Below are 17,597 nucleotides of genomic sequence, written 5' to 3' on the forward strand. Positions count from 1 at the left end.
AATATTTTGATTTTTTTGTTATTTTTAAACTTTTTTTGTATATCTTAGTCTTTGTATTTTTTTTATGTCTTATTACATATGTCTTATATGTCTTTTTTATGTCTTATTACATAGTCTTTGTAAGCAGTTTTTCCTGGTTTTTTCTTTGGTATGATTTCCTCACCCTTAGCCTATCAAGTGAGAAGTATTGAATCTTTGTTTTAAAATTTGGAGGATACATTTCATACTAAGCAATAATGTCTTATTTCCTTATATAGGACATAGTATCCAGACATATTTCTGAAAGTGATGAAAAAGATGGAGAAAATGTGAAGTCTGTTAACTCTGGTACTTGGATAGCATCAAACTCAGAACTTACTCCCAGTGAAAGCCTGGCTACTACTGATGATGTAAGATAATAATGATAAGTGAAATGTAGGCATAATGTTAGAACACAATAAATAACAATTTGATTATTGTCAAATTGTGAATATCTTAAAAAAAAAGATGGGTGCAATGCATTACATAATATTCAGGGTAAAGTATAAATTACAATTAAAATATACTGAGGACACCAGAAATTATGTGTACATGGTAGAGTATAAAATCCAAAGTTGTGTGTATTGTATTTACACACAAAATAGTACGTTTATGCACATATATAATATATAGTGTCTACAAGATATTAGCTGAATTTTTAAAATATTATTTTTAAATTTAATAAAGGTGGGACTCATCTTAAAATATATTTAATAAATAGTTATATGTTTTACTTTAAAATATGTAGTGTTTTAATAATTACTTTTAACTAGTACAAGATAAATCAAGTCTCTGAATAAAAAAGCTTGGATACAAGTAAATCATCCTAGTAATTAATATAATTTAATATATTTTTACTTGGGAACATTTTACTTTTTAATAAAACAAAAAGGACTTTGAGAAAAGGTGGTAAGGCGAATGGTAGACAATAATATGTGTCCTCCTATAGTACCCAGTACTTAATTAAATTGAAAGACTGAATGACATACTGATAGGATTCTGAACTGATGCTGGTTATTGGGAGATCACCTGTTTGAAGTTTCAGACCTTCATTCTCTTTTTATTATGTAACTGAAGCACCTAGAGATCTATATGTAAGAATAATTACACTGGGCACTAGTGGCTCATGCCCGTAATCCTAGTTACTCAGGAGGCATGAAAGTCTGTGAGACTCTTACCTCCAATTAACTAACCACCAGAAAACCAGAAGTGGCACTGTGGTTCAAGGGGTAGAGCGGTAACCTTGAGTTGAAGAGCTCAGTGACAGCACTCAGGCCCAGAGTTCAAGCCCCACAACCACCACCAACAATAACAAAAAGTAATACTTGTTTAGCAAGTAATTGCTCATAAGTAGACAGTTGAAATAGTATCATGATGTCTTCCGAAGTGTTTCTCTATAAGATCATTTTGTGAATTTTTGCTATTGAACTCACAGTACTAAGTGCATTAAGGTTTTCTGGGCATTAAAATAAATTGGAGTGTAAAGTCTATTCCTAAATGTCTTTCTGAGCAATTTTATATTATCTCCAGTGTCTCCCTTTTGAATCCATGTCTCATATTACTTAGCATTATTTCCAGATATAGCAGACTGACCTGCACTGTCAATAACTAACCTTTGAAAAGTTGATTAATTTTAGGATAAAAATAATTTGATCCAGTTTTCAGGTGTAAAGATAGTATAGTACTTACTAAATGATGACTTGGCACAAATAACTGTATTATTGTAATTTAAAAAATTATTTTAGCTTTTCTGACAAAGCTGAAACTTAGCATTAAGGTCAACATCTTCATTTTTTCAGTACCATTTGATCAGCAGCAGCAGCACATTATCCATTGTTCACACTCAGATCTGGAGCAACACTTCCTAGTAGTGCTTGCCACCATGATCAATAGCTAGCAATAAAAAGCAAAAACATGAATGCATACATATGAAATGACATGAGCTACTATTAAAACTAAACCTATAAAATCAAAAGAAAATAGCAAAAAAAAATCTTAACACAAGCAATGATTTCTTAGAACACAAAAAGCATTATACATGAAAATATTGTTAGGTTCCATGAAAATGAAAGCTTTGTGCTTTTCAAATAAGTTTCTTAGAAAATAATCCTACTTAAATCTGTGATGAATGGTTTTATAGCTGTATTACATAATGGATTTTTACAACTCTTAAGATAACTGTAAAACAGTGGAAAAGAGATTTGGGCAGATACTTGATGAAGGAACATATGAATGGCCAGTATGCAAATTAAAACTGTGTGAGTTACCACCACTAGCCTATTAGAATGGCTGAAATGATTGACAATAAGTGTTGAAGAGAATGTAGAGCAATTGGTACTTTCACTCTACTTGTGGGAATGTAAATTACATAATTACTTTGGAAAGCAAATTTGGTAGTTTCTTAATATAATCTGGCATGAGACCTAACGAAGTATTCAGCCAAGAAAAATACATATATATTCCAACAAAAATACTTGGACATTAATGTTCATATTGTCTTTTTAGTTATGATACCATTCAAGTTTAGTATATGAACGAACATACTCTACAGCAGATTGCGATACAATTAGTAATAATGCAATATTGAAATCCACAGCATCAGAAGTAGTGCTATGGTTCAAGTGGTAGGGTGCTAACCTTGAGCTGAACAGCTCAGGGGCAATGCCCAGGCCCAGAGTTCAATCCCATGACCTACAAAGAAAAAAAAAATACACAGCATTGGGCCATTAGTTTGGCTTAGTGGTAGAGTGCTTGCCTAGCATGCATAAAGACCCGGGTTTGATTCCTCGGTACCACATACATAGAAAAAAGCCGGAAGTGGTGCTGAGGCTCAAGTGGTAGAGCTCTAGCCTTGAGAAAGCTCAGTGCTTCGGCCCTGACCTCAAGCCCAGGACTGGCAAAAAAGAAAAAAAATACACAGCATCATGGATTAATTTCAGAAACACAGTGAAAAAGGACATGCTGAAGAATATACACTGTTTGCTAGAACTAATAAGGCTGGTCTACAGTGATAGACATATAAGTGGAATGTAGCAGAGATTTAACTGTAAAGTGGTACAAAGGAACTTTCTAGGCTGATAGTCATGGTCTTTAAAGGAGCTGGTTACATAAGTATATACATTTGTTGGAACTCAGCAAAGTACACAAAAATGAATATGATTATGAGAAGAGATGTTCTGCAAGATTACTAAGTATTTAATGTTTCTATGACTACTCGGTATTAATAACTGGTTGTAGTACAGTCCTGTTTCCATGCCATACTCAAGTAACTTAGGAATATGTTTTAGATGTATGGTTGTATGCAAATAGTTTTGTGTTTGATCTTTAATATTTGTAAAATTTTTAAAGAAATTCTTTATTATAACAGGAAACTTTTGAGAAGAACTTTGAAAGAGAAACACATAAAATAAGTGAGCAACACAATGCTGATAATGCTAGTGTCATGTCTGTATCTTCAAATTTTGAACCCTTCGCAACAGATGATCTAGGTAAGCAGAATATGTCTATCATTTTAGCATAACTTTAAGTTGATGTCATACAGTCTGTGAATTGCAACTTAAAAGATAATATATGGCTCATAAAACACAGACATAAAAATACCTATCATATCAAACTCAGGACCCTGAACCTGGGTCAAATCACCTAATGTTTGTGACTGAGATACTAATGAAGTAAATTTCTTACGTACTTTGTTGTGTTCTTGGGGAAAATGTGTATATACCACTGTCAAGCACAAATAAGATCTCAATAAATAAATTTCTTGTATTAAAAAGAAAATCAAAAGTCCAAGCCTTGCTTTATCACTAGGTATCTATTATCAAAACAATAGAAATTTTTCTGATTGTTGAGGCCTACGTCCTTCCTGAGTGAATAGCTATCAAGTCTATACTAAGCTCATCCATTATAAAGAAAAGTTATTCTGGCATGTTTTTTCCTTTTTTTCTGTTACTCTTAATGTTGTTGCATATGCACTACTTATTTTCTTTATTTTACTGAGCTACTTCAGACAATTCTTTACAACTAGCTTTGTCAGAAGAGGACACAGGAGATAGCTGTGCTCTTAGTTAGCTACTTAGATGCATCCAAGAAGATTGCACTTCAGGGCCATCCTAGGCAAAATGTTTATAAGACCCTATCTCAACCCCTAAAAAGCTGAGAATGGTGGTGTTTACCTGTCTTAGAAAAACAACTAAAAGCCAAAAGGTCTGGGAATGTGGTTCATGTGGAATACTGCCTGTCCAGCAAGGCCTTAAGTTGAAACCTCAATACTGCCCTCAAAAAAAGAGATAGCCATTATTGGAAAGTCTCATTAATTTCTTTTTCTTTTTTGTTACCTTTGTGGACTACTTTCCTTAAAGTTTGCTCAATATTTTAGGCATTTGTTTTTACTGAAATAGATGTGGCTAACTACTCAAAAGTAACCGTAAGTCAAATGCCTGCTGCTTTATTTAACTAGTTGTAAATCTTTGGGCAAGTTACTTAAGTGTAAGGCTGTTACCATAGGGTTATTTAAGGATTAGATAAATGTGAGGATAAACATGAAGTTCTTATGTTCACATATTGCTTTTTGAGAAACAGATGAAAAGATTTACTTTTGCATATTTTAGAAATATTTCTATTCAAATGCAGGTAACACTGTGATTCACTTAGATCAAGCATTAGCCAGAATGAGAGAATATGAACGTATGAAGACTGAGGCTGACAGTAATTCAAATATGAGATGTACCTGCAGAGTTCTTGAGGATGAAGATGCTGCTGCTGCCACCTCTGCAGATAATAATATAGATGGTGTGTGTGTGTATATGTGTATTTTTAATTGATTAGAAGTTATAATCATAGCGCCAGGAGTGTAGCCTAGTGGTAGAGTACATTCCTAGCCTGCATGAAGCCCTGAATTTGATTGCTGGATACCACATACACAGAAAAATCCTGAAGTGGCGCTGTGGTTCAAGTGGCAGAGCACTAGCATTGAGCAAAAAGTGTCCAAGGACAGTGCCTAGGCCCTGAGTTCAAGCCCAGGGCTGGCAAAAAAAAAAGACAAAAACATGAGAAGGGGTATCTGCTGCATTCATTACCTGCCAAATGTAACTTGTAACCCCTCTATACATTATCCTGACAATAAATAATAAGTTATAATAAGTGAGGGCTAGGAATGTCACTTAGTGGTAGAATGCCTCGCATTCATGAAGCCACGGTGGGTTTGATTCCTCAGTACTACATAAACAGAAAAGCCAGAAGTGGTGCTGTGACTCAAGTGGTAGAGTGCTAGCCTTGAGCAAAAGAAGTTCAGGGACAGAGCTCAGGCCCTGAGTTCAAACTCTAGGACTGACACACACACACACACAAAATGGAAAGCCAGCCAGGCATTGTGGTGTTTGTGCTTGTACTCAGGAAGCTGGGGCAGGAGAATATTGAGGCCAGCCTGACCTATAGACCAAGATCCTATCTGGAAAAAAAAAATGCCCTACTTAATGTACAGTTGATAACATAGCTTTAATTATTGCGTTCATTTAGTTAATATGACTGCTACAACTACATAGATTTTTTTGCTTTGAATTTTATCTTAAAATGATCACAACTTGATATTCTTTAAAATGTTGTATAAATGCACGTATATAATGACTTAGACTTTGTTTTACTAATACATTATTTTTCTTCAAAAGTAGACACTCCTATTATTGAAAATCGTAGCTCACAACAACCTGTAAGTGAGGTTTCTACTGTCCCATGTCCTAGAATTGATACTCAGCAATTGGATCGGCAAATTAAAGCAATTATGAAGGAAGTCATTCCTTTTTTGAAGGTAAACAATGTTTTGAAATCAGCTTGCTGTGCTTTTTGACTCATAGGAAAAAGTTCCTTGTATTAAATCATATAAAAATTCCTTAAAACAGAAGACAAAAACTACCTTCCATAATTTTTTTATCTTAATGAAATAAGACCTCAGAACTAACAAAAATGATTGAGAGTCACAATCTAAGTGATAGGATTTGGGAGATCTCTAGACATGGTGATTTCTATGTCAGTGAATCTTAAAAGTGCTGCTTAGGAGAGTTAGGTCAGGCTGTCATACCAGAGTTGGTTGGTCCAACAAGGCTTTCAGGTTAACTTTGCGATTCAGATAAGGAAAGAGCAACTGAGAACATCAGCTGATCTGGTCTTACAGTGAAGTATCATCCAACCTCTGGGGTACAAATGCAGACTCATATACAGCCTCTGCGGTCCCCTGTAACCTAGGGACAAGGTATTATGTCCCGAGTGGGATTCTTGCTTTTCAGTGCCATTATAAAGGAAGACTAAGCTTACAGATATTTAAGATAGAAAGGACTTGAACAGAAAAGGGAAATAGAAACACAGGTAAGATAAATAGGTAGCAAGAGCTAGACAGCAGACACAGAGAGCTTCTTGCCAAGAAAAATGCCACAGTGACAGGTAGGATTCCAAGGAGGTCTCTGAGGAAGGAGAATGGAACATCTACTCAGTCTATAAGAGAATGTTTGACTGTAGAAGACAATTCAATATGAGATATACTTTGGTCAAATTCACTCACTCAGCCTCACCAGTGGCTTATGCCTATAATCCTAGCTACTCGTGAGTCAGATTTGAGGATCATAGTTTGAAGCCAGCCCAGGCATGAAAGTTCATGAAATGCTTACCTCCAGTAAATGACCCAGAAGTTGGAACATTGATACCCCTTCCCATGTTTTTCTCCCACTTTACCTCCCCCCAACACCCTCCCAGTCATCTTGTTTTTCCCCTTTCTTCCCTATTTCAAATAAACAAAGGTATATACAATATACCAGTACCAAAGTCAGATACACTAACAACATGAGGTAAACCATAAGGAGGAAAAAAAAGAGAAAAGAAGTAACTTCACATAGTACATTAAGAACAACAATCACAAAGATAAGCCTCTTGTTTCCATATCCTGAAGTTCATTTTGTTTAGCCTCATCCTATATGATGAGGCTATATGGCCTATCTGACTATATGTACATGGCTTTTGAGCTAGTGTGATTCTCTGCTAGGCAAATCCTGGATGTATACTAATTATTACAAATGAGGTAAATTATGGAACCTATGTTTACTTGTGTCTGGCTTACTTAATATGATTTTTTTTCCAAGTCTTTCCATTTCCATACCAGTGGGACAATGTCATTCATTCAGGCAGCCGCATGGGATTCCATTCTTCCTGATCCATTCTTCTACTGAGGGACATCTGGGTTGGTTCCATATCTTAGCTATGGTAAAGAATGACTGCAGAAGCTTTTTAATTCGATAAAGTACCATTTATCAATTTTTTTATTGTCTCTGTCAGCTATTAAGATTCTGTTCAGAAAAGTGTTAACTTATACATTTGAAAGGTTTACCCTGGGCTGGAGTTTGTCCTAATGGTGGTAGAGTGCTTGCCTAGCATGCACAAAGACCTGGGTTCGATTCCTTGGTACCACATACATATAAAAGGCCAGAAGTGGTGCTGTGGCTCCAGTGGCAGAGTACTAGCTTTGAGGAAAAAGCCCAAGGACAGTACTCAGGCCCCAGGACTGCCCCCCTCCCAAAAAAGCAAAAATAAAGAAACATTTATCCTTAGTGTTTTCCAAGTTTCAAATCTTACAATAAGATTTTTATCCATTTTGAATTAAGTTTTTGAGCTTTTAATGACAGTAACTTTTTTGTTGTTTGATTTTTCAGTTACCTGTCTTGGCACAAGAAATTTTAAAAATAAGCCTAAATTAACCTTAGGAATTAATATGTTTGGCCACTTCATGTTACAGATTTTTTCAGCCAGGATAAAAGTCTGACCTCAGGAAACTTACAGGACTTAAGTGACTTTAATAGAAGACAAAGAGCCTTAAGATTACTTGGTATAAAATTTTCTAGACTCACCTCAGAAAATGGCTCAAATTACATTGTAGTTTATGCATGCTTCTAAAGAATAATCAAGGAGAGGGGTAAAGAAAATCAGGGGGTGATGTTGATCAACAAGACATTTAATAATGTATAGAAACATGTTTAGTTGTTGGGATATTGGGGAAGGATTGATAGAGTAACTAGCAGGTAGTAGGGAGAGGACTGGGTGCTCCTATGTCCTATCATGCACAAGATGTTAATAGCTGAAGATCCAGACTAGAGGCATGGCTCATGTAATAAAACATCAGCCATGAGCAAAACTCAACAACAAAAACAACTGTGTAAGAACGGAGGCCTTGAGTTCAAACCTCAACACCAGCTGGGGGATACATATGTAAAGATCTATCTGATAATAGAAAATTATATGCAAGAAAATTGGTTGTAGGAGTAGTTGAAATTAACCTAGTTGCAAACTGGAAGATAGGCAAAGTGAAATTTTGTCCATTGTTCATAATGGACAAAGGTTGACTAAAATTGTGGAGCCTCTAGTGTATATTGTCATGAACAGTTCTTTCCAGTGTACAGCTGAAAATTGAGAAGGATCCATGCCAGAGAAATGACTATTACGTGGCTGGTATTGTCTAAACAATAGGTAAGTTTATATTCTAACTCTCAAGGATTTTTCCTAGGAGCACATGGATGAAGTATGTTCTTCTCAACTTCTCACTTCAGTAAGACGTATGGTTTTAACCCTTACCCAGCAAAATGATGAAAGCAAAGAGTTTGTGAAGTTCTTTCATAAGCAACTTGGAAGTATTTTACAGGTAAGCATTTATACCTTTCCTAATATACATCTACCATCTGTTTTAGAACTCTTTCTCCTCTTCTCTCCTACCTCCTTCCCCTCTTTTTTTTTTTTTTTTTTTTTTTTTTTTTCCTGCTAGTCCTAAGACTTGAACTTAGAGCCTGGGCACTGTCCTTTGAGTTTTTTTGCTCAAGGGTAGTGCTCTACCACTTTCATTTCTGGTTTCTTTTTGGTGGTAGTTAATTGGAGATCTGTCTTTCCTGTCCTGACTAGCTTGGAACTCAGATCACAGCCTCCTGAATAAGATTACAGGCAAGAGCTTAGGACTTTTATTTATTTATTATTGTCATGTTCTGATACTGTATATCTTGTTCAGACATTCAACATTCATTTGGTTTGACCTTTAATACATTCCAAGTTATTTCGTTATTAGAAGATTTTTAGGGCATGCTGTATGTATGTTTATTTTGATCATCTCAAAAACCTCAATTCTAATAACAAACATTTTTGCTGCTGTTTTATATCATTGAGAACAGTTGAAGTCTGAAATGTTTAAAAAGTGTTCTGTGAATGTTCTAAAATACATGTTGACTAATTTGGGAAAGTTGTAAAGCCTCAATCCAGCTACCAGTTGAAGAAACTTTTTAGAATATCACATTATACTATTAACTGCACTTAGTAACAGGTTTACAATGAGCTGCTTCAATATACATATACACTATGTATGGTGTTCGTTGATTATGCTATGGTAGCATTTCCTTCTCATCATTTCTTTATACTTGAAGCCTTGGAGCTCCTTTTTTCTACATATTTAAAAAATAAGTCATTGTGAACTGTAGTCAGCCCATTATTACAGAACACCAGAACTATGCCTTTGCTTTTATACCTCTTGTCTAACCTCTCTATTTCCTTTCCTTTTCATACTGCTAACCTTGGAAAATCAGTGTTTTGCTCTTAGATATAAAAAGTAACTTTAAATTAGGGCAATGTGTTTCACCTAGGGGAGTTTTGTTTTTTTTTTTCCTTCTGGGAGACATCTAACACCGTTTGAAGATAAGTAGTCATAGCAAGTAAGGTAGGGGGGAAGTAGGAAAAGGAAAGAAGAGAGGAGTTACTAGGTAGGTGAGCCAAGTGAGCCAGGTATGCTGCTTAAACATCCTATAATGTCTCTCATAACAGAATTGTGCAGTTTTAGTGTCACTAGTACCTAGGATAAAACACTTTGATTAAATAAGGATACTCTATTTCAAATAAAAACATCTTTACAGCTGAGTACCAGAATCTGTGAGATTCTTTATCTCCAATTAATCAAAAGTGCTGTGGCTCAGAGTGGTTAAAAGTGAGCTGAAGAGTTCAGAGACAGTGCTCAGGCCCAGAGTTTATTTATCTGAATATTTTCCCATTGAGGGTTTTTTTTTTTTTTTTTTTTTTGGTTGTTGTTGTTGTTTTGTTTTTTTTTGTGAGTCCTGGTGCTTTAACTTGGTACCTAGGAGTGGTCCTTGAGCTTTTCCAAGGCTTGACTCTACCATTTGAGCCACAGTACCACTTCCAGTTTTTTCTGTGTATGTGGTACTGAGGAACAGGACCCGGGGCTTCCTCTACAAGATAGGCCACACTCCTGGCCTGAGGTCTGTTGGTAGATATTGTTACTCCAAATTAGACAATACATTAAAACTAAAGTATAAATTCAGGAATGGTCTCAAGAATTGTTGTGGCTCTATTTAGTAATGTCAGTACATAACTTACAAGGACTAAGACATCAGTGATGGTGTACTTGTAGGAATCCTTTAAATAGGATTCCTGCTAGCAGGAAACGGAGATCATGAAGAGAAGATATTCCTGTAGAAATATGTGAAATGTTTCAGACAAATTATTTTTAAAAATATAACTAGATTTCTTTTTCAGAAAGAAATAACTTTTAGAATGTGGTTTAAAGAAATTACTAACAGTTTATATTTTTAAGTTAAGATTCATTCAGCTCTTCTTTACTTTTGCATATTATAGACAGATACCATTAGTTTAGAAGTCTAAAGTTGATATGACTAAGTCTAAGATGATATGACTGGATTTCTTTCATGTCACCCCTCATTTCACTGGGGCAAATATAGGAAGAATGAGAATTTCTATTAATGCCAAGAATATTAAAATTCTATTTATGGGCTAGAATTAAAGTTATTGTCTAAAACTTGTTATAAAATTTCCTTTTACAGGGCACTCAACATATGTACTTTTTTTTTCTTTATGTCAGTAGATTTTATTTTTTTTCATTGTTTTCATATATTTTTATTGTAATTAATAGAAGGGTTACATTATATTCACCAGATAGAAGGTGCATTCACATACATTGATATCCTTTCTCATGTCATGGTCCCCATCCTTCCCCCCCCCATGTACTTTCTTTTATGATTGAAATAGTAATGGTGATGTGACAGACAGTGACCATTATACTTCACCTGTTTTCTAAAAAAGAAAATTCATGGGTTTTTTTGGACAAAATAATAGGAAAACAATTTTAATAAAAAGTGTAGAATATGGGGCTAGGAGTTTGGCCTAGTGGTAGAGTGCTTGTCTAACATGCATGAAGACCTGGCTTCGAGTCCTTAGTACCACATACATAGAAAAAGTTAGTGGTGCTGTGGCTCAAGTGGTAAAGCTCTAGTCTTGAGAAAGCCCAAGGATAGTGTTCAAGCCCTGAGTTCAAGCCCCAGGACTAGCAAAAAAAGTGTAGAATATGACACATTTATTCATTTGATGTTATATTTGAACTTGCATAGAACTAATATTTATTCTTTGCTGTAATTGTATAACATAAAGGGGGGCTAAAATATTCTAATGATACTTGAATGAAGAAAACTGTATTTTCTCTCATAGTACTTGGTGACTTACTATTAGGATATATGACACTGGGAATTTTGGGGGGCTAGAAATCCTCTGATTTGGGGATTAGAAATCCCCAGGAAGTTCAGAAAGTAGGTTGGGTACTAAATATGTGGAAGACTGTTTTCTTCCTCCTCTTGCCATTTATTCATTAAGCATGACTAGCAAGACTTCTCAGTAATATGTATTTTTTTTTTCTTTTGTGGGTCATGGGGCTTGAACTTGGCCTGGGTACTGTCCCTGAGCTCTTCAGCTCAAGGTTACTGCCCTAACCCTGGGCCTGGGTATTGTCCCTGAGCTTACCCTTGAGCCAAGCCCCACTTCTCATATTCTAGAGGTTAATTGGAGATAAGAGTCTCAGGTCTTTTTGTACCCAGGCTATATTTGAACCTTGATCCTCAGATCTCAGCCTCCTGAGTAGCTAGGATTACAGGTATGAGCCACCGCGCCCGGCTCATAATATGTAATCTTTTATGGTCTTTCTTTAGTGATTTTAGCCGTTAGTTCCCATACTTACGATCTGTAATTATTAATTGAAAAAGTTATAAGGTTTGTCAATACTTAAAATCAGTAATCTGGGCTGGGAGCATGGCCTAGTGGTAGCATGCTTGCCAAGCATGCATGAAGCCCTGAGTTTGATTTCCTCAGAACCACATACACAGAAAAAGCCGGAAGTGATGCTGTGGCTCTAGTGGCAGAGTGCTAGCCTTAAACAAAAAGTGTCCAAGGACAGTGCAGTCCCCAGACCCTGAGTTCAAGCCCCAAGACTGGCAGAAAAACAAAACAGTAATCTTGTTTGCTTTTAGATAAATACTTAAAATTTCATATTTTAATCTTAAAATTACTCTATTTGCCATTAAATAGGATTCACTGGCGAAATTTGCTGGCAGAAAATTGAAAGACTGTGGAGAAGACCTTCTTGTGGAAATATCTGAAGTTTTGTTTAATGAGTTGGCTTTCTTTAAGCTGATGCAAGATTTGGATAACAACAGTGTAACTGTTAAACAGAGATGTAAAAGAAAAATAGAAGCAACTGGAGTGATACAGTCTTATGCCAAAGAGGTAACCTAACTTTCATTTTGATTTTAGAAGTACCTATAATTCGGGGCCGGGAGTTTGGCCTAGTGGTTAAAGTGCTTGCCTAGCATGCATGAAGACCCGGGTTCGATTCCTCGGTACCACATATATAGAAAAAAGCCGGAAGTGGTGCTGAGGCTCAAGTGGTAGAGCTCTAACCTTGAGAAAGTCCAAGGACAGTGCTCAGGCCCTGAGCTCAAGCCCAGGACTGGGAAAAAAAAAAGTACCTATAATTCGCCAGTAACTATAGTTTTTGATCATTATCACTTACTACACTTACGTGTGGCTCCAAAGAGGTGAAGAACAATTGGAATTTAGTGTTTAGTCATACCTGTCATAGCTATTGTCAATTTCCGAGAGTCTCCAAGGATATATATCTTCTAGGGTGACTCCCAGCTAATAAGACATGCTTATTTATTGGTTAGGGCTTTAGTTTCACACCCCTGTAGTTTTTGTGATAACAAGTGTGTCTAATGTTCCTCCATAAACTTTCCTAAATAAGGACTCTGAGGCAGAATTGAGCTGTTGGGAGACCAGAGATAAAGCTCTGAGGCAGAAGCACCTTAAGTGGAGTGTTAAAAATGTAGAGTTGTTCTCACATAGATAGGTTAGGCCAAGTTACAGAGCTTTTGAAAATAAGATAAAGACATTTTAAATATGATAAAAAAAAAACCCATAGGGAAATTGGAATAGAGGATCAGTGACATAATATATACAGTTTAAAATAATTGTCTAGATACCACATTAATCAATGACATTTATAGAATAGAAAGAGAAGCAGTGGAACCAGTTGTAATATTTAGCCATTGTCCAGATAGAAAAGTGATGAGTTATTCTCTTAAGGTTGGTATATAGCAAAAGGTACATTTTGATCAATGAATTGCTGAATAAGATATTCTAAGCAATTTAGATATGGTTAATGATTGTAAGCAAAAGGCTAGTTTCTAATTTATTGGTATTGACATCAGATTAAATGAAGTGTCATTTACTTGAGGTTTAGGAAGCTGGAATTACTAACTTTTTTTTTTACTGAATTCTGTTTAATTGATTTGCTTTTAGGCCAAAAGGATTCTTGAAGGAGATCATGGTTCACCTGCTGGAGAGATTGATGATGAAGACAAAGTATGTGCTAATTAATTAATGCCTATTAGTAGTACTTTTTTGGGGTGGGGTCAGTTGTAGGGCTTGAACTCTGGTCCTGGCCACTGTCCCTAAGCTGTTCAGTTCAAAGCTAGTGCTTTACCATATTGAGCCATATCACCATTTCCAGTTTTCTGGTCATTAATTGGAGATAAGAGTCTCATGGACTTTGTGCCTGGACTGACCTCAGATCTCAGCCTCCTGATTAGCTTGGATTACAAGCATGAGCCACTGGCACCTGGCTTAGGTGCCAGTGCATAATAAGATACAGTGCATAATAAATATCAGCTTTTACCTTAATATTTGAGAGCAAGCTATATGATCAAATAGCTATTCTTTATTCTTTTAAAAACCAGAGTGTCAAAAATAATTATACTATTATATATAATAACCATTCATTTTAAGAGACAGACCACATATATATGCCTTTTGCAAAGTACTTTAAATTGCTCATATTATTTGTTGGTAGGACAAAGATGAAACTGAAACAGTTAAGCAGACTCAGACATCAGAGGTGTATGATGTCAAAGGTCCCCAAGCTGTAAGATCTGATGTTTCTGATCAAGAGGAGGATGAAGAAAGTGAAGGCTGTCCAGTGTCTATTAGTAAGTTTAAAGGCTTTGAACCATGTTTGCGTATTAGTTCTTTTATAGATCACTATCAAAACATTCTGAATATGAACGGTAGTAATTAGTAACCTGAGTTGACTACTTGGCCTTGACCAACATGATTACTTATACCTGTGATACCTATACTTAAAGGCAAGAGGATCATAATTTTGAAGAATCATCTTAAGAAATTGTCTCAGAAAAGCAACAAACAAACCTAACAACCTGACCTTTCTAAACCATGGTTTTCAGTACTTGTTTGAAGATTTCAGACATATTATGTAAAGTACCTATATTGCAGTTATACAGTTAAAAATTAGAATTAAATGATGTGGGTGTGAAGATTTTTTTTTTTGGCCAGTTCTGGGGTTGAACTCAGAGGCTGAGCACTGTCCTTGGAGCCACAGCACCACTTCCAGGTTTTTCAATGTGTGTGGTACAAAGGAATCAAACCGGGGTCTTCGTGCATGCTAGGCAAGCACTCTACCACTCTAGGCCAAACTCCTGGCCCCAGTGTGAAGACTTATATCTGTACTTGGGAAGCCAAGGTGGAGGATATGTTTACTCTAAAATTTTTATGCCAGCCTGGTCGGCACAACAAAACTGCATATCTAAAGAACAAAAAAAATGTGACATTTACTAAAAATTGTATTAATCAACACAGATTTATCTAAAGCTGAAACTCAGGCTTTAACTAATTATGGAAGTGGAGAAGATGAAAACGAGGATGAAGAAATAGAAGAATTTGAAGAAAGCCCTGTGGATGTCCAAACTTCACTTCAGGCTAATACTGAAACTATAGAAGAAAATGAGCATGAGAGTCAGGTATGTATATTCCTATCAACATACTTACTGCCAGTCTTATTTCAACTACTGAGAGCAAAGACCTTCTGAAAAACGTCAGATTTTATGGCTTTTCTTACTCTTTACAATTCTTAAGATATTTATTAGAATTTTGTTTTATTTATTTATTTATTTATTTATTTATTTATTTTGGTTAGTCGTGAAGCTTGGACTCTGGGTCTGGGCATTGTCCCTGAGCTCTTCAGCTCAAGGCTACTGCCCTAACTCTTGACCTACAGCGCAGCTTTTGGTTTTCTAGTGGTTCATCGGGGATAAGAGTGTCACAGTCTTTAGTGCCCAAGCTGGCTTTGAACCATGATCCTCAGATCTCAGCCTCCTGAGTAGCTAGGATTATAGGTGTGAGCCACTGTGCATGGCTTATTTATTAGGAGCTTAAACACTTTTTATATTGTACATTGTTTAGAATAGTTTTTTTATTTTTAAGATTTTGTAACAAATCTTAACATTTTATTTATACTTAAGAGATTTTTTTTTTTACACATACAGTTTTTATTTTACATACAGATGGAGGTTTTACCTTTTTTTTTTTTTTTTTTTGCCAGTCCTGGGGCTTGAACTCAGGGCCTGGGCACTGTCCCTGAGCTTTCCCAAGGCTAGCACTCTACCACTTAAGCCACAGCACTACTTCCCACTTTTTCTGTGTATATGGTACCAAGGTATGGAACCCAGGGCTTCATGCATGCTAGGTACCATTAGGCCACACACCTAACCCCTAGAGGGTTTTTTTAGTGTGTCTATGCACAAAAATAAAATCATTTCCTTTCTTCCTTTTACCTCATCTTGCTCAGAGACAGTACTTTGTACATTTCTTCTACTACCTGTCTCCAGATTTCTGAATTGTATGTTTTGGTAAAATCTGTATTTAACCAAATATTTAATCTTAACCAACTATAAATATTACTAAATGCTGAGCCAACAAGTATTATTTATTACCTATTCTTGTATATCTTCCTCCTCAATGTAATAGTTACATCAATTTATATTGATTTTCTTTGAACACATTCCCGAATTTTCTGCTGTGTATTCCAGTATCTTTATAAACCTCCATGTAGAAATCATGCATAAATTAAACTTTTTTCCTTGAGCATTATTCCTTCCTTCACTGTAGATTTATTTATATTTTATATAGTTGGCTACTGTGTTTTTTTTTTTTCTTTTTATACTGATACTTCCAGGGCTTCAAGCTCTCTCGTGGCTTTTATCGCTCAGAACTGGTGCTGTTCCATTTGAGCAAGAAAGAACTCCAGTTGTGCCATTTTGCCAGTAAACTAGAGGGAGAGAAGAGTCTCAGGATGTATTTATCAGGAAGTATACTTCCCATTTATCTCCTTTCTCAGAATTAGTTTTTAGAATTCATTCTCTTTTTTTTTATTGGCCTCATTTTTAGAGGAACATAATAACTTCTAGTGCTCTGAGAAATGAGAGTAAACCTTTTTGAGACATATCCAAGAAAATTCTTAGATAATTGATTCGAATGAGTTTAAAATATTTTTCTGGAGGGCTGGGATGTAGCTCAATGGCAAAGCGCTTGCCTAGCAAGTGCAACGTCCTGGGTTCGTCCCCAGTGCCAAAAAAGAAAAGACAAAAAAAATACAGCTAAAAAAAATATTTTTCTGGGAAGTAGCACTGTGACTCATAGTAGTAGGACACTAGCTTTGAGGGAGGCAGGGAAGCTCAGGGAATTGTCTCTGTGGCTCAAAGTGGTAGAGTGCTAGCCTTGAGCTGGGGTCAGAGCCCAGGCCCAGAGTTCAAGCCCCATGACCACTTAAAAAAAGAAAAAAGAAAAAAAGCTCAGGAACAATACTCAGGTTCTGAGTTCAAGCCCCATGACTGACCAACAAAAAACAAAAAAGTAATGAAAGTCATCCTTCTATGTAGAAAACAGTTTCTTCAGATACTACTTCATTGTTTTGTTGTATCATTTTCTACCCTCCATCCTCCAAAAACATTATCCCCTTGAAATTCTGAAACTTATAATCACTTTGTTCTGAGTCTTTTTTTTTCCATTTATTCTATAGGCATTTTAGTGGCTCTCTTCCATTTATATTTTTCCCTTAGTGATTTGTTTTTTCTACCATATCCTTTTCTTTTTCAGCCATTTCTAGTTCTCAGAGGATAATCATCTTTCTCTTCTCTTGTCCTACCACTTAATTTTTTTTTTACTTTTGCTTTCTGGATTTTTTTTCAGCTTGAACATTTGTACAAAATTATTTTTATTTCCATGGTCATTTTATTTCTGAATAACTTTTTTTTGCTATTACTTTTTTTAAAAGAATTTAACGATTTTTACATCATATTTTAAATGACAAGTTTAACAAACAAGTGTTCAAGAAGGGAATCTCTGTTTACAATCACTGG

General features: G+C 35.7%; 1 protein-coding gene across 20 annotated transcripts in view; it reads left to right on the top strand.

Annotated features, from left to right (window-relative positions):
- Positions 1–17,597, top strand: part of Pcm1 (pericentriolar material 1) — a 97,848-nt gene that overhangs the window by 69,883 nt on the left and 10,368 nt on the right. For 13 of the 20 annotated variants that reach the window (XM_090354025.1, XM_090354023.1, XM_090354028.1 and 10 more), the window contains 9 exons: positions 258–389; positions 3,386–3,506; positions 4,648–4,806; positions 5,682–5,821; positions 8,558–8,692; positions 12,415–12,612; positions 13,687–13,749; positions 14,237–14,372; positions 15,040–15,200. In XM_090354025.1, the coding sequence (XP_090210151.1) occupies positions 258–389; positions 3,386–3,506; positions 4,648–4,806; positions 5,682–5,821; positions 8,558–8,692; positions 12,415–12,612; positions 13,687–13,749; positions 14,237–14,372; positions 15,040–15,200 (1,245 nt within the window). The remainder of the gene's footprint in view (positions 1–257; positions 390–3,385; positions 3,507–4,647; positions 4,807–5,681; positions 5,822–8,557; positions 8,693–12,414; positions 12,613–13,686; positions 13,750–14,236; positions 14,373–15,039; positions 15,201–17,597) is intronic. The other 7 variants (XM_090354027.1, XM_090354029.1, XM_090354030.1 and 4 more) reach the window with 1 other exon arrangement.

This window comes from Megascapheus bottae, chromosome 20 (assembly GCF_031878675.1).
Source record: "Megascapheus bottae isolate mThoBot1 chromosome 20, mThoBot2.hap1, whole genome shotgun sequence".
Taxonomy (NCBI): domain Eukaryota; kingdom Metazoa; phylum Chordata; class Mammalia; order Rodentia; family Geomyidae; genus Megascapheus; species Megascapheus bottae.